The sequence below is a fragment of the Maniola hyperantus genome, chromosome 12, assembly GCF_902806685.2.
Source record: "Maniola hyperantus chromosome 12, iAphHyp1.2, whole genome shotgun sequence".
Taxonomy (NCBI): Eukaryota; Metazoa; Arthropoda; class Insecta; order Lepidoptera; family Nymphalidae; genus Maniola; species Maniola hyperantus.
Window position 1 is genome coordinate 2176260 of NC_048547.1, and position 27602 is coordinate 2203861.

Below are 27602 nucleotides of genomic sequence, written 5' to 3' on the forward strand. Positions count from 1 at the left end.
AAAAATTTGCGTTGCATGTCCGTCGTGTTTGGTGAAATTTTTCGTGTCGATAGGTTTTGACGACATGGCAGGCTTCATACACCTTCGAGAATATTATGGAGAACTTTCGGGCATGTACATACGCGTAGGTTTCTTCACGATGTTTTCCTTCTATGGACTTTTCTAGTTAAGTATTTTTATTCTATGTTCTATGGTAGACTAAGATCAAACACTTCTTATTATGAGAAGAGACCTTTGCTCAGTAGTGAACCGGCGAGGGAATTGATCATGATGATGACGATAAGACATATTATGCTTAGTTATGGGAAGATTTGAATTTGAGAAGAAAATATTTGCACCAATGTTAGACACGCTCAACAGAGGATGCAGATTTTATTGATCTGAGGAATTGAGGAATAAAAAAAACCGGCCAAGTGCGAATCAGACTCGCGCACTGAGGGTTCCGTAGTACAATAGTATTTTATCGTCATTTTGCACGATAAATCATAAACTACTTACTACATAGATCTCGTTCAAACCAATTTTCGGTGAAAGTTTGCATGGTAATGTACATCATATATTTTTTTTAGTTTTATCATTCGAAAAGCAGCCTTCATCAATATTTTATATCAGTAGGTAGGCAGTAAGGATAGGGACAAATGATTTGAAATAATTTAATAGAAAAAAGTAAGAAAAGACAGTGAAATGATCTACTTACCATTTATTTTTAATCTAATTATTTTACAGACAATTTTATATCTATTTTATTACACCTACATAATATACAACGGTACTGATTTTGATGGCAGCTTTTAGACTATTCGCATCTTTTTCTTACCAAGAAAAGGACAGAGAAACTTATTTTAATTAAAAACTGTTAAACCTCGTGACTTAAGGGGCCAGTCTTGAGCACAGTTAGAGTAACACTAAAATTTTAAAATTCCATTTCCGTCCTTTTTTAGCAATGTTAAATAGAAAAAGATGCAGATAGGTTCTAAATTTAATTTAGGGCAAAGCATCAGAATCGACACCATTGCTAAAAAAAACAAAAGTCATAAAAGATTTGAGATTTTTTTTTCAATCAATAGGAACTACAAAAATATTTTTAGCGTTGATTTTTCAATCGTTTAATAATATATGACTAACACTTAGTTTTAATTCACTACTATATTTTTTAATTTCACCATAGATAGTAGAGCCGCGTCGGTCGTGACGTCACACGCTGGAGCGCCGCGTGAAACGACAATGGAGAAGTTTTCATTTTTAATAATAAAAAAAATGAAAACTCCATTGCGATTATTACAATGTGATAAGCACAGTTTCTGTTTCAGCCTCCATTTTCTTATAAATGGCTGTGTTATAGCCCTGTTGAGCCCTATCAGATTTTCTAATAATTCTATTACCTACTAGTTATTATTTAGCGGTTGAAAAATTAACCCTTAATATATTTACTTACAAAAATATCGAAATAAAATAAATCAAGTAGCCAAGGCGTTTTTGGTATGATTTTAAAAATTGTGCTTACTTGGTACAAAAGTATGTAAACTAAATTGACAAATGTAGTGCAAACCCTTTTGTAAGGAACCTATGGCAGTTTTATTACATTATAACACAAATGTAATATTTTTTGGCACAAAAATACTCATACTTATTACTATAAGTACAACAAAGATGTTGATAAAGTAAGAAATATCTTTAAATTAAGAGAGCACCAATCAAAACACATTTGTACACATTTTTTAAATTATGCATTTTATATTTTACGACAATCTATATAAATATATATTTACATAATAATAAACTAAGGCCACGTAAACGGGGCCATAACTATGCTTATGAACTTATTTTTCAAAAGAAGGTAAACATTACAGTGAAAAACGTTGTTAAAGATTTATTAACCAGATTTTAATAGGTAATTTAAATGAAAAGATTATCTTAGCAATTAAAATACTATTATGACATAAGTACATACCTACTGCTTTAATTCCACGTCATCCTTGGTAATGGCTCATTTATTTAGTTTATTATAAATAAAATAAAATAGGCTTTATTGATACATCCTATCTAAAGTGTTACCGACCGATTTTAGGAAGAACTAATTTTCAATTGATTCTGAGCACAACCTAATTTTAGAGTATTCGCATCCTCTTCCTACTAATGTAATATGGAAAGGACAGACGCAGTTTGACAGTTTTAAAATTAATTTTTATATGGTAAAACCCGTGATTTTAGCGCGCAGTCGCGAACCTACTGTTTAAATTTGTATTGTGCACTAAAATTTAGAGTCTTTAAATGTGAAAGTCATGTTCCGTTCCTTTTTTAGCATTGTTAAAAAGAAAAGGATGCAGATACTCTAAATTTAGTTTACAGAAAGACAAAGGAATCGTGCCAATGTTAATTTTAAAAGCGCAAGCCCGAAGCTCGCGAACGAGGCCCAGAATGAAATGAGACTTCGAGGCCGAGTGAAGCGAAGGGGGAGGTATGACACCGATATACCTAGCAAAAAGGTCGAGAAGGTGAAGCTGAATGTAGGAACGAACGATCAAGGAGTCGTTCGAAACATATTAAAATTTAAGTGGATATTAAACTAATTTAACCCTAAGCATTCTTCGGATTAAATTGGTTTAATCTCGATTTGGATTCTTGTAATGAAATTAATTTAATCTCAATTTGGATTCTTGTAATGAAATTAGTTTATAATGAATATAGCTTTATCTCGATTTGGATTCTTGTGATGAAATAAGTTTATAATGAAATGAGTTTAATCTCAATTTGGATTCTTGTGATGAAATAAGTTTAAAATGAAATTAGTTCGATCTCGATTGGGATTCTTGTGATTAAATTAATTTAATTACTTATCGCTTGAAATTTTTAAGTTTGTCTCGAACAACACAGTGCAAGTGTCAAAATAACATAAATGATGAAATAGTTTGGGTTTTAATGGTATTATTTTTGTCCCAAGCAAAACTAGTTTATTTTAAATCGGGTTTGACCGGTAACAAAGGTATATTATATCTTTGGACGGTATAGTCGACGCATTTTAAACAGAGTCGTCGAGTTATCTGTCTGTTTCGCTCGCACTTACCTACGACCTGTAAGTGCGAGCGAAACAGACAGATAACTCGACGACTCAGTTTAAAATGCGTCGACTATAGTAAGCTAGTAAGTAAATCAACTAAGTATTAACAATTAGAGGACTAGGCGTTGTACTCGTGTTGTTTGTGATGTTTATCGTAATGTTTTGCGTGAGAGTCGGCGCCAGAGGGGTGATTGCTGAGTTTGTACTGTTGTGCGTTGCGGTCTCTGTAAGAAATTCATCTAAATATATAAAAGGAAAAGGTGACTGACTGACTGACTGACTGACTGACTGACTGACTGACTGATCTATCAACGCACAGCTCAAACTACTGGACGGATCGGACTTAAATTTGACATGCAGATAGCTATTATGACGTAGGCATCCGCTAAGAAAGGATTTTTGAAAAGTCAACCCCTAAGGGGTGGAAATAGGGGTTTGAAATTTGTGTAGTCCACGCGGACGAAGTCGCGAGCATGAGCTAGTCATCATATATAAAAAAACAATTGGGTATTTGACTACATCAAAATAAATTATTTCTTAGTGATTATTAAATAGCGGGTCTTCCAAAATACGTAAAATCCACGTCCTTTGTTAAGTTTTAAGCCTAATAACCACTTTAAATTATTGATTAAACTAAAAAGTCAAGTCGGCCAAGTGCGAGTCAGGCTCGCACACTGAGGGTTCCGTACTACATTCGTATTATTTCGACATTTTGCACGATAATTCAAACATTATGATGCATAAAAATAAACAAAAATCTGTTTTAGAATGCACAGGTACAGCCCTTTCATATACCCCACTTGATATAGTTTTCTTACTTCGAATATTGAAAATACTAATTATTAGTTCATGACCACAATTATTTTTTTTTGGTGTGATCTAACCCTAAATTCACGGTTTTCAGATTTTTCCCCTAATGCCAGCTATAAGACCCACCTACCTGCCAAATTTCATGATTCTAGGTCAACGGGAAGTACCCTGTAGGTTTCTTGACAGACAGACAGACAGACAAAGTGATCCTATAAGGGTTCCGTTTTTCCTTTTGAGGTACGGAACCCTAAATAGTACGTCATTATGATGTGACGTCACATTCCAGTATTCCAGCTGATGCGCAGCGTGGCCGTGTCTATTATCTTCTGCAGCACCTGCGACATCGGCATCAGCTTGTCCTCATGCTGCAGCGCCATGTGCTTGAGCTGGTGACGGAAGGTGTTGTCGCTCAATATAATAATTTGGGCTCACCAGTAACATACTGCTTGACCCAGTCGTTGATGCCGGCCGCGTACCGCTGTATCCAGCTGATGCGCAGCGTGGCCGTGTCTATTAACTTCTGCAGCACCTGCGACATCGGCATCAGCTTGTCCTCATGCTGCAGCGCCATGTGCTTGAGCTGGTGACGGAAGGTGTTGTCGCTCAATATAATAATTTGGGCTCACCAGTAACATACTGCTTGACCCAGTCGTTGATGCCGGCCGCGTACCGCTGTATCCAGCTGATGCGCAGCGTGGCCGTGTCTATTATCTTCTGCAGCACCTGCGACATCGGCATCAGCTTGTCCTCATGCTGCAGCGCCATGTGCTTGAGCTGGTGACGGAAGGTGTTGTCGCTCAATATAATAATTTGGGCTCACCAGTAACATACTGCTTGACCCAGTCGTTGATGCCGGCCGCGTACCGCTGTATCCAGCTGATGCGCAGAGTGGCCGTGTCTATTAACTTCTGCAGCACCTGCGACATAGGCATCAGCTTTTCCTTGTGCTGCAGCGCCATGTGCTTGAGCTGGTGACGGAGGAATAATTTTAATTGTAATGAGTTTCCAGGTATTATACCATCTATCTATACCTAAATAATTCACGAAACAATCTTTAATTGTATCAACATCAACAATTGGGTATTTGACTCCAATTTTTTATTACGTTATTATAAACTAGGATAAAAATAATGACGTAAACTGAAAGAACTAATTAAATCGATCAAATAACAAAAAAAGTTAGACAAGGATAGCGATATAGCATTTTGACGTCACACCTTACTAATGCCATAGTAGCTTCGTGCAGTTTCATACAAATTTTCGTTTTGCGAGAAAGGGATTAAATCCAAAATTAAAATGCTTGTGACTTTGTAAATCTTTGTTGGACTTTAATATTTTTTTCAGCGTACGTCATTATTTTTATCCTAGTTTATAATAAAGTAATAATATTTATCAAATTCAAAACTAGGAAAATACCCAATTCTTAGCACAGCTAGCAAACAAAGATAATAATGTTGATTAGATATTGACATTGGACGGAGCTCTCGTGGCGCCCTCTGAGACCAGTTTTTCCTGTGGATGCCCATTACGTGAGACCTACCTTATCCAGCTCGTCGTTGGTGCGGATGCTGCCGAAGGCGCAGTTGAGCACGATGGGGAACATGAAGGAGTCGATGCCGGTGAACTTGTCGTACACTCTGTCGAAGTGCTCGATGAGGAAGTCCTGCGCGACCTTGCTGCCCACTGGCGGCTCCACCGACCAGACCACTGATGCGCTCTGGTTAGGTATGTCCGTCAGACTCTTCTCTAGCAAACTGAAAACAAAAAGTATTGTTACGGGTATAAATCATCCAATGGTTCCAAAACAAAGTACTCGGGAATATTGTAAATGCACCCTGGTACATCAGAAATGACGATATTCATCGGGACCTTCAAATTGAATACGGCCACGACGTTATCACCAAATTTGCCAAAGCCCACGACCATAGGCTTCTCCACCACGTTAACGTTAAAGCAATCCAGCTGCTTGACGTAACGGAGACAGTGAGAAGACTAATAAGGACCAAACCGTTTGAGTTAGTAATTATAGTGACAAGTGATAGTGTACATAGTGTAAGTGCTGAAAGAACACGTGAACAAAGTGTATCTCAGTGGACAATTTCTTAGTATATAAGATAACTAGCTTATGCTCGCGACTTCGTCCGCGTGGACTACACAAATTTCAAACCCCTATTTCACCTCCTTAGGGGTTGAATTATCAAAAATCCTTTCTTAGCGGATGTCTACGTCATAATAGCTATCTGCATGCCAAATTTCAGCCGGATCCGTCCAGTAGTTTGAGCTGTGCGTTGATAGATCAGTCAGTCATTCAGTCAGTCAGTCAGTCAGTCAGTCAGTCAGTCAGTCAGTCACCTTTCCCTTTTATATATTTAGATTTATAAGTTTAGGTTAAAATAAAATTACTTATTAGTCATAAATTAGGCTAGATCGTAATACAATTAAGTAGCTAATTGGCACTCAACAATAAGGGAAAAAAAACGGGTATAACGCATAAGTGAGTAGGTCCTGCGGTAATGAAGCGGTGCGGGAGGGGTGTGATGACGTAACGCGAGAGCTCAGTGATTCGTCAACTTGTGACAACTGTCACCCTCGCGCCGACCACCATGTTGGGTTTGGGTACCAGCACAATACTCACAAGGCAATCAGCGACTCCTCCCTCGTGGCGGGCAGGTTGAGCAGCAGCAGGTTTTGCATGTTGGGGTCCGACGCGTTGAGGTACCGCTCCCAAACAAGCTCGAACTCGCGCCGACCGCCGTATCTGATCGCCATGTTGTATACCAGCGAACGGAGGTAGTTTGGAACTCTGGAAAGTAGGACGTGGAATCAGCCAATAAATCTAAATATATAAAAGGAAAAGGTGACTGACTGACTGACTGATCTATCAACGCACAGCTCCAACTACTGGACGGATCGGGCTGAAATTTGGCATGCAGATAGCTATTATGACGTAGGCGTCCGCTAAGAAAAGATTTTTGAAAATTCAATTCCTAAGGGGGTGAAATAGGGGTTTGAAATTTGTGTAGTCCACGCGGACGAAGTCGCGAGCATAAGCTAGTCCTTTATAATATAGAAATTATTTTGTCTGACCGAAAAATCTTTTCAATTTAATTGAATACTGATTCTTGATTAAATTTAAGCTGTTCTTTCTCGTACACACAATTTTGAAAAAGCTGACGTTCGACGCACTAAACTGGCAACATGTTTTTTCACAAATATTTTGTACGAAAGTCTCCTACTGCTCATTTGTTGCAGCGTGCTGTCACAGTTTATCAATGCACGTTATAAGACTGTCGTTTAGAAACATCAGAATAAGATAAAATTACTAATCTTAACGAAACAGTAGATTCCGACTATCAATTTTTTCGTTTTATTCTGAAAACTTGGTATGTATCCTGTATAATTTCATACAAATTATCAGTCTGTATTTGTGTACATTTACATATCACTCAGGGTTAATTTTCCCTTCAAACCCTCCTTAAGGAACCAGGTTATCGATGAGGAAGGTCTCAGTGTCGTTTTTGGGTTTGTTGAGCCTGTACTTGACGTTGAAGTTGCTTCCTCAACCAGTATCCCGGTAGTACATCTTTTAAGAGCAAAAATGGCACTTACTCGCTCAACTCCGGGTTTTCGATCCACTTTTCGAATTCATCCTTAGCCCATTTCAAACATCGAGGAGACTCCATCAAGCACTCCCAGAGGACCAGGTTCTCTATGAGGAATGCCTCATTGTCGTCTTTGGGTTTGTTGAGCCCGTAGTTGACTCGTTCGAGTTGCTTCTTCAGCAGCAGCTTGACGTAATCCTGGAACATCAAATACATTAGACTGGCCACATAATAGCAGAAAATGTCTGTCAGAAAAAATCTGAATCAGAATAATTTTTTTGGCAGATGATTTCTGCTAATATGCGGCCAGCTTTAACAAAATATCGTTTTAGTAAGATATTAACAGAAAGTTTTAAAAACATATGTAGCCCTTGAAGAAGTGGCGATTCTCTTTGAAGAAGTGGCGAGGCCGAGCGCGTAGCTGTAGTTGAGCTGGCCGGCTTTGTAGGAAGCGTCGTCAACTCACTTGGAAGTAGATATATCCCGACGTGGCCCTCAGGTTCTCCTTGAGGAAGTATATGTTGTCGAGCAGCATGTCCCACACGAAGCGCGAGTCCTCCCCGTCGAGGACGCAAGTGGCGAGGCCGAGCGCGTAGCTGTAGTTGAGCTGCCCGGCTTTGTAGGCAGCGTCATCAACTCACTTGGAAGTAGATATATCCCGACGTGGCCCTCAGGTTCTCCTTGAGGAAGTATATGTTGTCGAGCAGCATGTCCCACACGAAGCGCGAGTCCTCCCCGTCGAGGACGCAAGTGGCGAGGCCGAGCGCGTAGCTGTAGTTGAGCTGCCCGGCTTTGTAGGAAGCGTCGTCAACTCACTTGGAAGTAGATATATCCCGACGTGGCCCTCAGGTTCTCCTTGAGGAAGTATATGTTGTCGAGCAGCATGTCCCACACGAAGCGCGAGTCCTCCCCGTCGAGGACGCAAGTGGCGAGGCCGAGCGCGTAGCTGTAGTTGAGCTGCCCGGCTTTGTAGGCAGCGTCATCAACTCACTTGGAAGTAGATATATCCCGACGTGGCCCTCAGGTTCTCCTTGAGGAAGTATATGTTGTCGAGCAGCATGTCCCACACGAAGCGCGAGTCCTCCCCGTCGAGGACGCAAGTGGCGAGGCCGAGCGCGTAGCTGTAGTTGAGCTGCCCGGCTTTGTAGGCAGCGTCATCAACTCACTTGGAAGTAGATATATCCCGACGTGGCCCTCAGGTTCTCCTTGAGGAAGTATATGTTGTCGAGCAGCATGTCCCACACGAAGCGCGAGTCCTCCCCGTCGAGGACGCAAGTGGCGAGGCCGAGCGCGTAGCTGTAGTTGAGCTGCCCGGCTTTGTAGGAAGCGTCGTCAACTCACTTGGAAGTAGATATATCCCGACGTGGCCCTCAGGTTCTCCTTGAGGAAGTATATGTTGTCGAGCAGCATGTCCCACACGAAGCGCGAGTCCTCCCCGTCGAGGACGCAAATGGCGAGGCCGAGGCGCGTAGCTGTAGTTGAGCTGCCCGGCTTTGTAGGCAGCGTCATCAACTCACTTGGAAGTAGATATATCCCCACGTGGCCCTCAGGTTCTCCTTGAGGAAGTATATGTTGTCGAGCAGCATGTCCCACACGAAGCGCGAGTCCTCCCCGTCGAGGACGCAAGTGGCGAGGCCGAGCGCGTAGCTGTAGTTGAGCTGCCCGGCTTTGTAGGCAGCGTCATCAACTCACTTGGAAGTAGATATATCCCGACGTGGCCCTCAGGTTCTCCTTGAGGAAGTATATGTTGTCGAGCAGCATGTCCCACACGAAGCGCGAGTCCTCCCCGTCGAGGACGCAAGTGGCGAGGCCGAGCGCGTAGCTGTAGTTGAGCTGCCCGGCTTTGGCCAGGTTGAAGGCGTCGTCTATCAACTGTGCCTTTGTTATGGGGTTGTTTATGGCGTTGGATTTGAGAGCCGCGCTGAGAAGCTCCCAATTCTTTTGGTCGTAGTTCACACGGTAGTAACCTAAAACCAGAGTACACCCACATTAAACCAGATAATCTCAGGGTTCTCCCATTGGGCCATATCCTGGGCTTAGTGCTCCAGTTGTCAGAAGGAGCAGTAATTGCTAAATGATGCCCACGACTTTGTCCACGTTGGCATAAGTTTTTAAAAACCCCGCGGGAGCTCTTTGATTTTCCGGGATGAAAAGCACCTTATGTCACTGTTGTGAACACAACAACTATAAACAAATAGATCATAGACAAGGTACTGGGTCTGTGGTCTACTCTAAAGACATTGACAGTGACAGTGATACGACATATAATGTGACAGCCTGACATTAGGCAGGAAACGGACTGACAAGCTTCAGATTTTTCATTCATTCAACACGTAACGTTAACGGACTTTACATCACATCGATTTCAACACACAAGTTAATAAAGGAAAACTCAAGATTCCACAAACCCAATTGCGACAGCCAAGAAGAACGAAGGTTCAAAACTTACCAGCGCCTAGCCAACAGCCCAAGGTACAAACAGTCACTATAGATCCTTAACTATAACTATGCAAAATATCACGTCCATTCATTTCTTCGTTACGGCGTGATTTAAGGACAAACTAATAGATCAACAAAGAAACACTTTCATAAGCGTAGTGATTGATTGAGAATCTGATGATGATTGGTACTAAATAATATTGCTCACCAATAGCGTCCACGTTGACGTACAAGGCCTGTGTCCGGTTGACGGGCAGCAGAGGTTGCAGGGTCCTCCCGTTGAGCCAGAGCTTGGGCTTAGTGCTCCAGTTGCCGGAAGGGACGTCCATCGTGGTGTAACTGATGGGGATACTCCACTTCTGATCCTTGGCCTTTGCTGATACTTCTGGTGCGTGTGTGAACAAATTCTGGAGAATTTTTTATTTTTTATTTTTTGTTCTGATACATCTGGTGGTACAGTACGCGGCCGAAAGTGATGAACATCGGCCTTTAGAATGAAATTTCATCTTTGTAGAGCGTTGTCTCTGTCACTCATACCCATATGACGTTTCGTCGGTCTCAGCGACCGAGACAGTGCTCTACAAATCTGCTATCTCCTTCTAGAGATCGATGTTCATCAGTTTTGGGCGCGTACTGTAAGTACTAATACAGACTAAGATGGGCTAACTTGGAAGGAGTATGGCGGTTTCATTAAAACCCATACCCCTGATCAGTTTCAACCCGACATCGCACCGGAACGCTACAGATATATTTTATCGAGTAATCAGGTGGTCTTAGATGTTACTAGCTGATGCCCGCGACTTCGTCCGTTGGAATTAGGTTTTTTAAAAATCCCGTGGGAACTCTTTGATTTTCCGGGATAAAAAGTAACCTATGTAACTCTCCAGGTCTTTATCTATACCCATGCAAAAAATCACGTCAATCCGTTGCGACGTGATTGAAGGACAAACCAACAAACCAATATACCAACAAACAAACACACTTTCGCATTTATTAATTAAGGGTAAAAGGGTAATTAAGGGTACTGATAAAAATCTGGTAGCACTGGAAATGTCAAAAAATTATAATTGTTTAATTAAAAATTCGACTATAGTGACCCTAGTGGCGCCCCCAGAGCAAGTTTTCAGGCTATAATTACCTGTTGGAAAGTGACGTATCCCGTGTCGTAGTCCCTGTGCACGTTAACGACGGGGTAGCCCGGCTGGCGCGTCCACGTGTTCATGAACTCCTTCACTGAGAGCCCTTTCAGGCTGGGGTCTGAACTAGTCGCTTCCGACATTGAGTCCCAAAGGTCGTTCTCTTCCGCGTTATGGTACTTCCTGAAATTAGTATGTAATGTAGTGGGGAAGTCAAGGGTTCTTGGCCAGGGGAAAGATTCTAACTTATAGTTCACCTACTCTAGGGCGACGGATTCCGTCGAATTTCTGTAAGCTCTTGCTGTTTAAAAGAGGGTAGAACAAAAACTCACCATTTATTCAAGTACCCAACCAATGCCTTGTGGAACAGATCATAGGAGATGGTGTGATTCAGCATCCGGATGAGATTGGCACCCTTAGAGTAAGTGATCTCGTCGAACTTCTGTAAGATCATGCTTTTGTTTAAACGCGGGTAGAACAAAAACTCACCATTTATTCAAGTACCCAACCAACGCCTTGTGGAACAGGTCGTAGGAGATGGTGTGATTCAGCATCCGGATGAGATTGGCACCCTTAGAGTAAGAGATCTCGTCGAACTTCTGTAAGATCATGCTTTTGTTTAAACGCGGGTAGAACAAAAACTCACCATTTATTCAAGTACCCAACCAACGCCTTGTGGAACAGGTCGTAGGAGATGGTGTGATTCAGCATCCGGATGAGATTGGCACCCTTAGAGTAAGAGATCTCGTCGAACTTCTGCGAGATCTCGGACGCGTCCACCACTTGTCTGGACACTGGGGAGGTGTTCTTGAGGGCGTCGGATCTTAGCAGGCCCATCTTGTCGCGAGTGAATGTCTCTAGAATGTTCCATTCTGGTGTGATCTGCAAAAGAGAGATCAAAATTAGCTACATTTACAGAAACGATTTATTTTTCGAACGAGATGAGCTGAGGCCTGAGCTACATGAGACACTCACGTGATTGACCCCGACGTATTCGATGTAAGTAGCGAAGCCCTCGTTGAGCCACAAGTCGGTCCACCACTTCATGGTGACGAGGTTGCCGAACCACTGGTGAGCCAACTCGTGAGCCACATCGATTGCCACGTTCTGCTTCAGACGGGGGACTCCATCATTCTCGTCATACAATAGGTTTGTTTCTCTAAAATTGGTGTAAAAGAAATAAAAAACCATTTAGCTTACAGAATACAAGGAAAAAATATATACAGAAAATGTTAAAAACTACAAAATTAAAACTAAACTTAAAAATACGAGCCCGAACATATTAAAAACAATAATTTTATTATGTTCTGTGTGAGCTAAATGGAGCTACTGCCTCAGCATAATGCTGCAGTATTTGACTACTGCAGTGCTGATTTTACATTCAAACCTTTTTTACTTCTGTCACTAAAAAAACTGCTAGTCAGGAGATTTCGTAAAACCAACATCAATCATTATCACAATCTCAACTGTTCTGGTTGGCTCAATTTATGCGATTCTTGTTGCAACAATGCATTGTAGCCAATAGTGAGCGAGCGTCAACCAATCAGAGGGCAATCAATTCTACCGCAATCGAGGCCTCGCTGCGCGATTGCGGTAGAATGACAGCTATAATGTCACGATTGCAATCACCTCTGATTGGTTGACGTTCGCTCACTATTGACTACAGTGCATTGTTGCAACAAGAATCGCACAAATTCAGCCAATCACAACAGTTGAGATTGTAATAATGATTGATGCAGGTTTTACAAAATCGCCCTACTGGATTCGACACTTGACACATTTATGCATTTAATTTTTTTTTTAATAGCTTTCTAAAATATCAAAATATTGTTAGCGTTAAAGAAAGGAGAATTTTTAAGTGTCCGTAAAAATTAAAACAACTGATCAAAGTCAAGCCGACATACCTGAAAGTGATCAACCCCCAATTCTCCATAGCTCCATTGGAAAAGTCTGGTATCGCTACAAAATCGATTTTATCCAAAACATACGGCACTCCAAACACATCCTCATAGAAAGCCAAGAGTTTCGGAATGATTGTCATGGAATATTTGGCATTCTTGATCAGGGACGGTCTTGCCCATATCCGGATGGGTTTGGTCACGTTGTCTTTGCTCGTATAGCTGGTCTCTAGGTACTTGAAGTCGGATAGGACGTAAGCGACGAGGTATGTGGACATTTTGACGGATCTGTCGAAGTGGGTCCATTGCCAACCTGGTTCTGATTCACTGTAAAACGTAAATTATTTGTAATTTTTTTAATCTGTTCACCAAGACGTGAATGAACTTAAATATACTATTAGTCCTGCAAATTGCTAATGCGCGTGGTCGCCATTTTGGTGACGTCAGCACTAGACTGAAGTTGCGAGTTGATGGTATATTATTATTTCGGCTGTTGTCAAAATGACGTCATTTCGATGTTAATGAGACATGGTTTCAGCGCAATAGCAATTCGCGGGACTTATATCGAAGTGTAATGGTTTGTAAAGTGTAAAGCTTTGTGGTTAAGTCTCTTCAGCTTCTATAACTTTTCGGAGCTACGTGCGTTTTAAGCAATCAAATCATTTGCTTGAACGGTGAACGAAAACATCGCGTAGTAACTTGTATGCCTGAGAGTTCTCCATAATGTTCTTAATGGTGTGTGAACTCCGCCAATCCGCATTTGGCCAACGTGGTGGCCAAACCCTTCTCATTCCGAGAGGAGACATGCTCAGTAGTGAGCCGGCGATGGGTTCATGATGACGATGATTTTGTAAGTGAGACTCTTTATAAAATACTAATAATATTAAGAGGGTCTCAAATAAAATTGATAAGGAAAATCAATTTTATAAAGTCTATATAGGTATGTATAAAAGGAAAAGGTGACTGACTGACTGACTGACTAATCTATCAACGCACATCTCAAACTACTGGACGGATCGGGCTTAAAGGTATGCAGATAGCTATTATGACGTAGACATCCGCTAAGAAAGGATTTTTGAAAATTCTACCTCTAAGGGGGTGAAGTAGGGGTTTGAAATTTGTGTAGTCCACGCGGACGAAGTCGCGAGCATAAGCTAGTTGGTAAATAATAGTAATAACACCATAGGAAAATGCATATTACGGTGACAGAACAACTGCATCGTTTTTAAATTGAGGACACTATGATATGATAAGCGTAAGTGGTACCAATTGTTGAGTTTATTGCTATCTCATAACTCATAATAATATGACTGCACGTTCTAGGAAATACTTTTCTGATGGGGAATCTATACATATAAGCAGACTTGTCCTAACTGACTGTGCAGCCTAGTAGGTACGGAACCCTAAAAAACTGACTGACTGATTTATCATCACACAGCCCAAACTACTGGACGGATCGAGCTGAAATTTGGCATTGAGATAGCTATTATGACGTAGACACCTGCTAAGAAATGATTTTTGAAAATTCACCCCCTAAGGGGGTATAATAAGGGTTAGAAATTTATGTAGTACACCCGAGCGAAGCCGCGGACATAAGCTAGTTAAGAAATAATTCATTTTTGACGTCATTCCAATAGGGTCTTGGACTGTAGTAATAAAATGACGTGCTTTTTAGGGTTCCATACCTCAAAAAGAAAAACGGAAACCTTATAGGATCACTTTGTTTTCTGTCTGTCTGTCTGTCAAGAAACCTACAGGGTACTTCCCGTTGACCTAGAATCATGAAAATTGGCAGGTAGGTAGGTCTTATAGCAGACATTTGGGGAAAAATCTGAAAACCGTGAATTTGTGGTTACATAACACAAAAAAATTTAAATTGTGGTCATGAACAAATATTGCTATTTTCAACTTTCAAAGTAAGATTGCTATAACAAGTGGGGTATCATAAATGAAAGGGCTTTACCTGTGCATTCTAAAACAGATTTTTATTTATTTTTAGGCATAATAGTTTTTGATTTATCGTGCAAAATGTCGATAAAATACGATTGTAGTACGGAACCCTCAGTGCGCGAGTCTGACTCGCACTTGGCCGGTTTTTTTAAAATGAAGTGATTAATTTTTGTATAGCTGTAGTTTATGGGGCTAGAATTTATTATTAAAAAGAATAATTAAAAAAAAACATTTTTTTTTTAAATTATTTTCTCATTTTATTACTACAGTTCAAGACTATACCAGTTGAACAGGTTCCACAATGTGATAATGAATGAAACACGCCGCGTCAGTTTAAACAACCTAATGTATGATAATTTGATGATTACGACCAATGATATTAGAAGAAAATAGGTAGATACGTTATACGCGGACCGCAAGTGGCACGTTAAAACTAAGCTAATTAGCAAACCTGAGCTCAGTCGCCCGCTGGCGTCGCGCTATCGCCGACGTCGTTGATAGTAATGTGTATTTTGTTTTCGTCTCCCAAAACAACCGAAAATGCCGTCGTGTGTGATGAGATTCCGCACAAACTACACAAGCAAGGTTTCCAAAAGTCAAGGAATCACATTTCATTCGTAAGTAAAACTATTTCTTTTATATAATTCGTATTTTTCACTTATTTAACAATAACAAACTCGTGCACGTTCGTGTAAAATGCAACTCATTGCAATTTCGACCTTATGTCACATGCCATAAGTACGTATCAAGTTATCGTTGTACGTATTTTAAAGTTTCCTATCAAAGAATATAAAATAAACAGATAGGTCTCTTCTGAGTATTGACAATTCAAATAGTGTGCATATTTCCTGTTTTAGGGAAGGATTTAATTTAATTTAATTTTTATTATTTTTGTTATAGCGGCAATAGAAATACATTCTGTGAAAATTTCAACTGTCTACTTATTACGGCTTACGAGATACAGCCCGCTGACAGATGGACGTACAGACAGCGGAGGCTTAGTAATAGGGTCCCGTTGGCACGGAACCCTAAAAACGAGCGGAACCGCGGGAAAAAGCTAGTTCGTAATATATTAAATACCACAGTATAAGATTTTTATTTTACTATACAACTACAGTGTAGGCATAAATCGGCATTAGCCGAAAAGACTTTACGGTTTTTTTTTTTCTTTGGAGTTTCTAGTATACCGTCTCGTCCCGTCTCTTTTACGCTCGCATTATTAGGCATATATCCGTCCTTCTTCCACTCTTCTGCAGGACGAGGTAGTGCAAAATATAACCGTCTCTTTTTCGTGCGCAACTGAAGCTGAGGTTATTAGTTCACCGTCCTTTACTCTCTGTTGTGTGAGGTTAAAATACTATCTATGCGTTTATGTGTGTTGAGTCTTTCGGCGCTGACGCAGCGTGCCATTAATAAACATCGAATTTGATATAAGTAACCTATCTACCTCTTTTTCTTCTAATATCATTGATTACGACCCGTAAATAGTGCGCGTGGAACTCGCATGTGAGAGCTAAATAATAATAAAACTGATCATGTGCGAGTCAGACTCACACACGAAGTTCCGTATTATCATCTAAATATATAAAAGGAAATAGGTGACTGACTGACTGACTGAGTGATCTATCAACGCACAGCTCAAACTACTGGACGGATCGGGCTGAAATTTGGCATGCATATAGCTATTATGACGTAGGCATCCGTTAAGAAAGGATTTTTGAAAATTCCACTCCTAAGGGGGTGAAATAGGGGTTTGAAATTTGTGTAGTCCACGCGGACGAAGTCGCGGGCATAAGCTAGCACAAGATATAGCACTATTTGTATTTTTTTATTATTTTAAACTTCGTGAGGAAACCTGCATACCTGAGAGTTCTCCATAATGTTCTGAAAGGTGTGTGAAGTCTACCAATCCGCACATGGCCAGCGTGGTAGACTATGGCCAAAACCCTTCACACTCTGAGAGGAGACCCGTGCTCTGTAGTGTTAGAGGTGCGAAAAGTTAGAGGTGCGTGCCCGGGGATCGAACCCCCGATTAGAAGGCGGACGTCCTAACCACTAGGCTATCACAGCACAGAAAAACGTTATTTGTTGTATATTATATAGTACGGAACCCTTCGTGTGCGAGTCCGACTCGCGCTTGACCGATTTTTATACAATGAAGTAATACAATGTTTTATACAATGAAGTGGGTTTTTGTACATACATGGGTTCCTGGGCGGCGATCTTCATGTTGGAGAGGACGGAGATGTTCTGGCGGTGGGCGAGGCTTATCTCAAACTTGGCTTTGAATGCCGGCTCGTCAAAGCAAGGGAAAGCGGCCCGCGCGGACGTCGGCTCGAACTGCGTCACTCCGAATTGCCTGGAAAAAGTACCTATTTAGGGAAATTGGGCATTTTACTACTTTTGAATTTGATTAATATTATTACTTTATTATAAACTAGGATAAAAATAATGACGTACGCTGAAAAAAATATTAAAATCCAACGAAAATTTAGAAAGTTACAGGCATTTTAATTTTGGAGTGGGAGGGAATCTATCCCTTTCTCGCAAAACGAAAATTTGTATGAAATCGCACGAAGCTACTATGGCATTAGTCACAATGACGTCATAATTCTATATCGCTATCTCTGTCTAATCAGAAATATTTAAATGCTTATAACTTTTTTGTTACTTGATCGATTTAATTAGTTTTATCAGTTTTCGTCATTATTTTTATCCTAGCGTTTAAACTACCGTGAGTGATTTCCATTGTAAATAATATACACCGATTTTTCGAGGTTGCTGGACCGATTTTCAATAAATGATTTGACTTTGACTGGTTTTCTTTCTACAAGTTATAAATAAAAGCCTTACTTGTCTTGATTGCCCTCTCTATAAGTGCTCTTATAGAATCCAGTTAAAGTGTTCAGAATCTCCCCATGGAACGCCATTTGTAGAGTATAGTCCACGTTGGCCGAGAGAGGTGTTTCCAGATGCAGAATCAGACGGTCACCTGTAGATTAATAACTAGAATGCTTAGATGCTTGATCTTGTTAGATGACAGTATACCTTTCTATTTTTTTTTGAACCTGTGATAGCCTAGTGGTTAGGAAGTCCACCTTCTAATCGAAGGTCGGGGATTCGATCCCGGGCACGCACCTCTAACTTTTCGGAGTTATGTGCGTTTTAATTAATTAAATATCACTTGCTCTAACGGTGAAGGAAAACATCGTGAGGAAACCTGCATGCCTGAGAGTTCTCCATAATGTTCTCAAAGGAGTGTGAAGTCTACCAATCCGCACATGGCCAGCGTGGTAGATGGCTATGGCCAAAACCCTTCTCAATCTGAGAGGAGACCCATGCTCTGTAGTGTGCCGGTGATGGGTTGAACATGATGATGACGATTTTTATTTTATCAGATACAAGTTGGCCCTTGACTGCAATCTAACCTGGTGGTAAGTGATGATGCAGTCTAAGATGGAAGCGGGCTAACTTGAAAAGGGTATGGCAGTTTTTATTAAACCCACACCACAGAGCTTTAATCGAAAAAGCTGTCTTATTCTATTGAAGTATTAAATATATCAAAATAACCTTACTGACACCACATTTAGTATTTATATTGCACCCGTGCGATGCCGGGGCGGGTCGCATGTTAAAAAAATAATTAAAATACCTGTACTGAACTCCATGTTCTTAACTTTGACATCACGGACATTGCTCAGGGTGACCTCTTTGTCAGACTGAGGAGTTACTACAGAGGGTACACCGGTTGTACCCTCCGTATCACCAGGGCTGGCTGTAGTACTGACTGTGGCGTTATCCGTTGTAGCAGCGTCAGTCGGCGTCGGTTCAGAAGTGGTACTGTTGACTATGTCTACTAGAAATAAAGATCTTATTTTAAAGTAGCTTATGCTATACTTCGCGTGGACTACACAATTTTCAAACCCCTAATATTTCACCCCTTTAGGGGTTGAATTTTCAAAAATCCTTCTTAGCGGATGCCTACGTCATAATAGCTATCTGCATGCCAAATTTCAGCCCGATTCATCCAGCGTTGATAGATCAGTCAGTCAGTCAGTCAGTCAGTCAGTCAGTTACCTTTTCCTTTTATATATTTAGATTTCCTTGAAGTGTAGGTAAAATCACTATCATAAAAATTATAAAAATATGTAGTGCATGTGGACAAAGTCGCGAGTATAAACTAGTTTTAATACAAAATTACTTACAATCCGCAATAGTCGAATTTGTTTGTTCAGTTGTGACATTTTCCATATTAGTAACTTCACGTTTTATTTTCGTTGTCGGTTCAATTTGATAAGTTTGCTCCGTTAATGTAATATTCTCATTGATACTGAGGTTCTTAGCGTGCAGGATGATTTCATTTGTACTCTTACTGGCTCGTATAGTTATTAGGACGTCACCTGTGAATGTGGATGTTTCTAAGTCAGCTTTTATTTTTAATCTGTAGAAACTTGGTGTGATTGTCGTTGGTAAGCGGAGGTCGGGTGATGGTTTGGTAGATAGTCCGAATGGTTCATCGTTCCAAAAGTCTTCTGATTGCTGGGTTACCTGGAAAAAAATAAGAAACTTATTGAACTATAATGATACGGATGTTTAAATACACACTACTCAGAAAAGTAAGAGATATATGCCTGGGACCGAACCCTAAACTACTCCAATAGGAGGCTGATTCGACACTCCTCTGTGCAGGGCCTGCATGGAGGTCGATGAAACACTGATGCACGTGTTCCTAGAGTGCATGGGCGTGACAGAACAACGCGAACGCCATTTGAGTTCACCAACCTCACTCCATGAAGCCCTCGGCAACCTAGGCGGTCTACTCGGCTTCTGGAGCGAGCTTGGATGACTTAAGTGAAGACTTCAGCGGGGAGGGGCAATGCATGCACAACAGACAGAAACGTTTAAGTGTGGAAACCATCCCAGAGTGAAGAAAGAAAGAAGGAGGCTGATGTTTTGACCACTAAGCTATCAAACATCCGTCTGAAGTCTTCACTCCAGCCAAGCTATCACACATATACAGGATCCTCTTTCAGAGATCTATATATTTTTTTGTGTCTGTCTGATATCTTAGATGTATCATGTACCACAGATGTACTTACATAGCCTATTTTTTCAACTCAAATAACTCCAGACAAAAAGGAGATTACTTTTTTAAAAATAGAGATAGCAAGCAAATGAGCAGGCGGGTCACCTGATGTTAAGTGATTACCTCCACACAATTCCATATTCTTTATTATTTAAAATCAGATTTCTAAACTTAAACTTCTAAGATAATATAATATGTTAGAGGGCACAGATACATAGAATGGCACAGGATTTTATGGATTATGGCCATTAAAATATTTTGGGTAACCACACCAGTATCTCGCCGCTTTAAGTTTAGAGGTATGTATGTTTTCGGAAGAATTAAATTCAAGGCATAGGTAATTATTTTTTAAAATGAATGTCTGAACGAATAAACATATTAGGTATAAATTAAACTTACGGATTTAGTTTCACTTATCACCAAATAAAGTAAGAAATTAAATAATCGCAAATACATTTTCGCAAAAAATCTTCATAGAATTTTGAATGAACATTCACATACAAAGCTTGTTACATGCACTGAATAGTTCCAGAGATAAGGTTAATGTATAAAAAAACCATTGTTATCTAGTTATTCATTCAAATAAACCCACTCTCAGATTTTAGGTGTAAAATCTGCCTAAAATTATTTCAAAACTTTATTGTTTATTTATTGTTATCACTTTATCACACAGTATGTTATTACGGATCTTGAACGCAATCGTTTTGAAATACGGATAAATATTACTATTACAAATTTTATATAATCAGATAGGAGAGATTGCGACGATTCCAATAGTAGTAATCAAAAGTAAGTTCCGTAATATTTACGCTTTTTTTTGTCAGTGTCATTTGTCAATCTGACATTAGAATTTCTTTTTTTTAATCTAACTAGAGCAAAAGTCAATAATTTATTGGATAAAGAATATATTTATATTTAAGGACCTTGATCTTTATTCTTTAGCCTAGATTCTAGCCCTAGGCCTAAAAGTTCCGATTGATCAAATTATAAAAATGCATATAGCATTCTAGTCAATTCAGTTCAAAGTCTATTTGAGGCATTAAAGGCTAGGCTGATAATGATGAAAATTATTGGTCTTAAGTACTTACCCTGGAATAGGTGACATAGTAGACGATAATGCCCACTAGAGCGGCTATTAGCGCTGCGAATATGATAAAGCAGACACAAATGCAGGTGGATATGAAGACTCCGCCCTTCCTCCTGTAGTGGATGTCGGGCTCCGCGTGGGCCTCGTACGCCAGGAACTGCTGGCGACTAGTGGACAGAGACATCGTGGCGAGGCATCCTAGAACGAGTTTTACAATAATTATCATTATTCATTAATATTTTTTTCGACTAGTTAGGTACGTCCTTTTTCTTAACTTTATGTAATTTACAGGGTGTACATGTGGTCCGCGGCAGGTTGAGATGATAATCGGGATGTGAGGCGGGGGGATGCCACACCCACCCGCACGTCACTCGCGGTTGCCCGCACCAGGTTAGCGCGGGGCCATCCTGTCGCGTACTATACCTATGCTTGGAATATTGCAAAACTTGGTACAGACAGAATCTTGGTGTTTCTCTACGTGATTAAATCAGAAATGTCAAGTTACTTCGATGAGTTCTCTCGGAACTTTTAAAACCTAAATCCACATGGACGAAGTCGCAGGCATCAGCTAGTAGGTAGGTACAACATAATTATTATGATTGGGAGGTTATTCCATATTTGGGATCGTTCAGGGTTTTAATAGAATCAGTGACGCATTTGTGATAAAAAAAAAGCGCCAGGGCGTCAGTCTACGCACTTATCTACTTTGTTTCCTTCCTTTTTGAACTCTGAATAATATGTGGGTATCACGAGTCACAACCCATACTATAATAAATGTGATACTAATGTGTACTATTATTATAAGAAGTCAATCGGGTTGGGGATGCCCAGCACAGCCTCCGCGCTAACTCGGTGCGGGTAACGTGCGGGTGTGCGGGACGTCCCCCCGCTTCATAACCCGATTGTCGCGTACCATAGGCTATAGGGTAGGTACTATCGTTAGCTACCGAATATTTCTTGTCAAAAAACCCAACTTTTTTTGGCTGAATTCTACTAGATCAACAAGCCAGTTAAAGTATGTTAAAAATGTGTAGGTATATCATTGCTACACTGTGCATTATATATCTATCATATTAAATAGCTAATGCGCGTGGCCGCCATTTTAGTGACGTCAGCATTAGTTCAAACTAGCAAGCAAGTAGTTTCAAGCTGATGGTATATTTTTAATTCGACTGACGTCAAAATTACGTCATTTCGATGGTAATGATGAGATATGGTTCCAACGCAATAGCAATTTGCGGGACTTATATCATTGTACTGCATGCAATATTGCTACTGTCAAAGGTAATCTTCGAGTAGGTAAGTAATCGGTCTACATTCTACAAGATTGCAGAGGTAAAAAGCGAAGGCTTGCCTAATGCGACTGGCGCGGGCGTGTCGAATCGCATGCGGGCGATATGGTGATAACGTCGTGATATCGTCGCCGCGATGCCAATTCCATGTAGAAAATCATGTTTTTAGGAGAAAAAACTTTAAATTATTTGAAAAAAAATTGATTTAGTTTTCTAGGTCAAATCGTACTTATTGATCATGCTCTTGATCTAGCATACGTCATGCTAAAGGAGTTTTGCATGCACATGCACACACATGCGAGTTGCAAGAGATTGCGTGCATCACAACGAACAGCCATAATTTGTTATCTTATGGGTAGTTTGCGCATGTGTCTTACGCTGGCTATACGCGATCAAGTTTGTAGCGAACTCGAAGCGGCGTTCAGTAAACATAACGGCGTATGGCTACCCCTCCGTTCGCACTTGTCGTTTGTGGGGCCCGGATTTAAATCGGATGTTCCAGTGGCAGAACATTTTGTACTGAACATTTTGGCTGGAACATCAAGTGACAAACGAGTATGTGGGTATATTATTATTAGTGAAAACCTTATCCTTTTCCTTTCAAATTCCAAACCTCGAATTTTCAATTTTATCCACAGTTTCCCTAACTTTAAACTTTAATAAATATAACAAGCCTGACATTGGCTAATCTGTGTAAAGCCAGAAGAAGAACAACAAAAAAAAAGTGACAAACGACAAGAGGGAACGGGGGGGGGGGGGTACCAGTATACATGATGTCATGCACACGAATGACGGTGTATGGCTATCGGCTCCGCTTCAAGTCCGCTGCAAACTTGACGGTAAACTTGTTCGTGTATGGCCAGCGTAAGGTAGTAGTAAGATACCTATATCATTATTGAAAACGGTACTAAATTCTACTGCTAAATCATTAAGTATAATTATACCTAGATAAGATTATTTAATTGCTTTTTAATTACAAATGGGCTATGGTCTCATGATGATACCCAAAAAAATTTAATAGGTTTTAGGCTTTTAGGGTTACGTACCTCAAAATAAAAAAGGAACCCTTAGCATCATTTCGTTGTTTGTCTGTCTGTCCGTCGTGTCTGTCAAGAAAACCTATAAAATACTTCCCGTTGACCTAGAATCATGAAAGGTAGGTATTTAAGGTATAAATCACAAGTAAAGGAATACATCCGAATACCGTGACTTTGTGGCTAGGTACATCACAAAAAAATATATTGAATTGTGTTCATGAACAAGTAATTACTCTTAGCTTGTCACTCTTTATTATTTCAGGGGTGGGAAGGGTGCCAACGGGACCCTAATAGTTACTAAGCCTCCGCTGTTCGTCCGTCTGTCCAACCGGCTCGATGAGGTTTTTTTTATTTTAGTTTTTATTTAAATAGAAAAAAAATATTAATTTAGATTCATTATTTTATAGAATTCAATACACAAATTGATTTCAGCCGTTAATCTGTGATCATAAGGCTATTTATACACGCGTTACATCATAATCTAAGTAGTAAGTGCACACAGCACGTGACTGACCGGTCATCTGGTGTATATTATCTGTTGGAATTTGGCAGCTGTTGTTTGCGGTTCATATTTCATATTGTTATCAATTATTTTTTACGATCAGTATTATGGGATTTAGAACAGAAGTAGGTACCTACTTAGATTGATTTAAAAGTTTAAAACACAGTTTTCGGAAAAGCTAGATCCGTTTGTAAAATATGATGTTTTAAAGTGCTAATTTTTATTAGAGTCAAGTGTCGTCGTCCCCCCCCCCCCTTTATCAGCTAAGTAAATGGTAGTATATGTGAAAAAATTCACAGCAGTAGTATATATAATCAATTTTAAAGGAAAACTATCATGGCTAAGTTGTGACTACAGAACCCTACACTGCGCGTAGCCCGCCACGCACTTGGCCGGATTTTATATATAAGTCCCGCAAATTGCTATTGCGCTGGAACCATGTCTCATCAACATCGACTTCATTTTGACGTCGGCCGAATTAAAAATATACCATCAGCTCGAAACTTCAGTCTAGTGCTGACGTCACTAAAATCGCCCACGCGTATTAGCAATTTGAGGGACTTATAACTAACAGGAATTTTTATTTAAGTAGGTAGACATTATTTTTGAGTAGGTAGCTACTAAAATAAAAGTTAAAAAATAGTTACAAAACCTAATTTAAAATAACTGACCCATAAAAAAATTGGATTCCAACTTCTCAATCCTGACGCTGCAGGGGACTTGACTACCAAAACTGATGCGATTTAGAAACTGTCGGTTACAAATTGATATTGGTACCTACCACCAAGCAAATACTTTATCGTTGAACTCGGTGACCCAACTCCTCAACTCTGATGCTGTAAGGAATTGCATTCCTAAATCGTGGTGATCCCAGGGGATTTTTAAAGAATCATCCATTTCAATGTTTTTACGAAATTTTCTACAAAGATATTATTATCATCCCGTTGACGGGCTACTACGGATAGGCTACTTTTTGTCCTGGAAAAACATAAGTTCCAATGGGATTTTTAAAAACCGAAGCCGGTGCGGGCGAAGCCGCGGGCATCATAACAATATAAATGTAAAAACTATTAGCTATGTTTAAGATATCCTTAATGTAGGTAGGTACTTATCATAATTTATTGAATAATAATATGGTCTTAGAATAACAACTCGAAATATGGTGTTGTTCTCTTGTGGCGATGACAATAAAATATAATATTTTATCCTTAATCTATACACGTACTCAGCAAGTGCGTATTTCGACCTCAAATGACATATTTTTAAATCAATCAATCGAACGAAGCAATTAATAAAACATAAAAAATAATAATTACCGCGTGTGCTAGGCTTTAATTCCAAGTTCCGTAGAACACACACGTCACTTCGTCACACAACTTTTTCACTTCACAATAGAGTCGTTAACTTTTTATTTAAATTTAAAAATCGAAATTTGAAAATGGAATCGTTGAAGGAAACCGAATAAATGTGTCATGAGTTCCGCGCGCAATAACAATCTATGTTGTTTGATTTCATGGCGGTGTGCACGTTCAAGCGGCTGGTGGTTTACTTGCTCATCGACCATTTTGTCTTGACCTCTCACTCACCTGTTAATATATTGAAGTTTTATTTATAGAAGTAGGCGGAATATGGAGATCTTTGGAACTGGTTAATGGATACGACCATTTTGTCTTGACCCCTCATTTCGTTTTTTACATAGAGATAAAGGCGAACAGGAGTTCTTTATAATTTGGTTTGCATCCTGAGCATCATTGAGTTTTACGCGACCTTGCCTCGTCTACCTACATCATAGTCCGACGATAACGTGCATTTATTATTTTTAGTTTTTACGTTTGCAATCGAAGTTTGAACTTCCAAATTGCATATACCAGCAATTTCTTGTCACGTGTAAATTTTCAGGAGGTGTTTTACTCATTCCTATTTCCTACCTCCACCTCAAAGTACATTGTCTCCACTCTGGTGATGATAAAATTATTATTGATAGGTACCTATCGTCAGCACGTCAGCACTAGAAGGAAGTTACGAGCTGATTGTATATTTTTAATTCGGCTGAGGTCAAAATGACGTCATTTCGATGTTACTGAGGCATGGTTCCAGCGCAATAGCAATTTGCGGTACTTATACCTATGATAAGATAAAAGTTCGTAAAGGGTTCACGGCCATGAATCAGTTTAGGAAAAAAAATAGATTCGAATTTTAAATTTTACGGAAATAACGCGGATAAAGTCATGATTGGTATCAGCGGGTTTTCCTGCCATGTGTCAGTTTCCGGTCTCAAGCAAAGCTTTCGATTCTGTTGATTTCAAAGAAATGCAACGTCACTGCATAGCTGGCTTTTTTACTCTTCGTTTCTATCTTGATAAGGAAACTTCTAAATAACTTGTAAATGAATAATTCTGTAGGTACAGGTATAATTCTTGGCATTTAGTAGGTTTATAAAAGGCACAGAGATACCTAGATACTAGCACACCTGCATTGATGTAGGAATTCCAGACATGAATATAAATATAAAAAAATCTTTCTTTTCTTTCTAAAAGTTGCCAATATCCTTTTGCTTTGTATGCGCGTTTTAGTTTGGATTGAATTTTCCAGGAACCACATCAAGTTGTGCAAATTTTTTTTTGAAGAAAGGAATCGGTAAAAAAGGCCCTATAATCCTCCCGAACTCAAAAAACTGTCTGTCTGTCTATCTGTCAAGAAACTTATAGGGTACTTTCCGTTGACCTAGAATCATGAAATTTTGTAGGTGGGTAGGTCTTATAGCATAAGTAAGGGGAAAAAACCGAAACCCGTGAATTTGTGGTTATATCATTAAAAAAATGTGTTCATGAACAAATAATTAGTATTCTCAACTTTCAAAGTAAGATAACTATACCAAGTGGGGTATCCTATGAAAGGACTTTACCTGTACATTCTAAAACAGATTTTTATTTATTTTTATGCATTATAGTTTTTGATTTAACGTGCAAAATGTCGAAAAAATAGGATTACAGTATGGAACCCTCGGTGCGCGAGTCAGACTCGCAATTGGCCGCTTTTATTTTGAGGTTGTGCCACACAGTATGCCAGAGTTTATTCCGTTCTGACGCTTCTTCTAGTTTGAGGCTTTAATGCTCAAGTGTAGAGGCGCTGGGATAATTATTTAATCTGTTGTGCTACGTAGGTCACTTTGGTTCTCCTACGGATTTTTATCTTGACTGCAATCTCACCTGGTGGTAAGTGATGATGCAGTCTAAGATGGAAGCGGGCTAACCTGGAAGAGGTATGACAGTCGCCCTTTGGTTTCTATGTACACGGCATTGTACCGGAATGCTCAATCATTTGGCGTGCCGCCGCGTGGCTTTACGGGTGGGGTGGTAACTAGCCACGGCCGAAGCCTCCCACCAGACCAGACAGAAATTAGAAATTATAAGATTCCAATTTTTTCCTGCCGGGAATCGAACCCGGGACCTCCCACTACGATAAGACCACAGCGCTCACAACTGCGACAGAGAGGTTGTCATTTTACTGTCTCTTACAGCCGTACTCAGAGTCGCTTCATCGTTACTTTAGTTTAGTTAAAACGAGACAGAGCAACATAAATCTGTCTCGTTTTAACTCAATCTTAAGTAACGATTAGCGACTCTGAGTACGGCAGTTTGAGAGGTACCTTATCTACCTGTGGAAGATTTGGCGCGATACAGGCGATGACGTCACGCGCTGTGG

General features: G+C 40.0%; 1 protein-coding gene across 1 annotated transcript; it reads right to left on the bottom strand.

The window, feature by feature from the left end:
• Positions 1-683: 683 nt before the first annotated feature.
• Positions 684-25458, bottom strand: LOC117986966 (aminopeptidase N-like). Its single transcript, XM_069502250.1, has 17 exons — positions 25214-25458; positions 21068-21264; positions 19099-19441; positions 18546-18749; positions 17747-17885; positions 17097-17252; positions 12950-13270; positions 12021-12204; positions 11692-11927; positions 11048-11228; positions 10118-10316; positions 9163-9437; positions 7478-7668; positions 6504-6671; positions 5409-5622; positions 4495-4642; positions 684-3282 (listed from the first exon to the last, which is right to left on the bottom strand). The coding sequence occupies exons 2-17, from the start codon at positions 21248-21250 to the stop codon at positions 3155-3157; spliced, it is 3270 nt and encodes a 1089-aa protein (XP_069358351.1). The 5' UTR covers positions 21251-21264; positions 25214-25458; the 3' UTR covers positions 684-3154.
• Positions 25459-27602: the final 2144 nt, after the last annotated feature.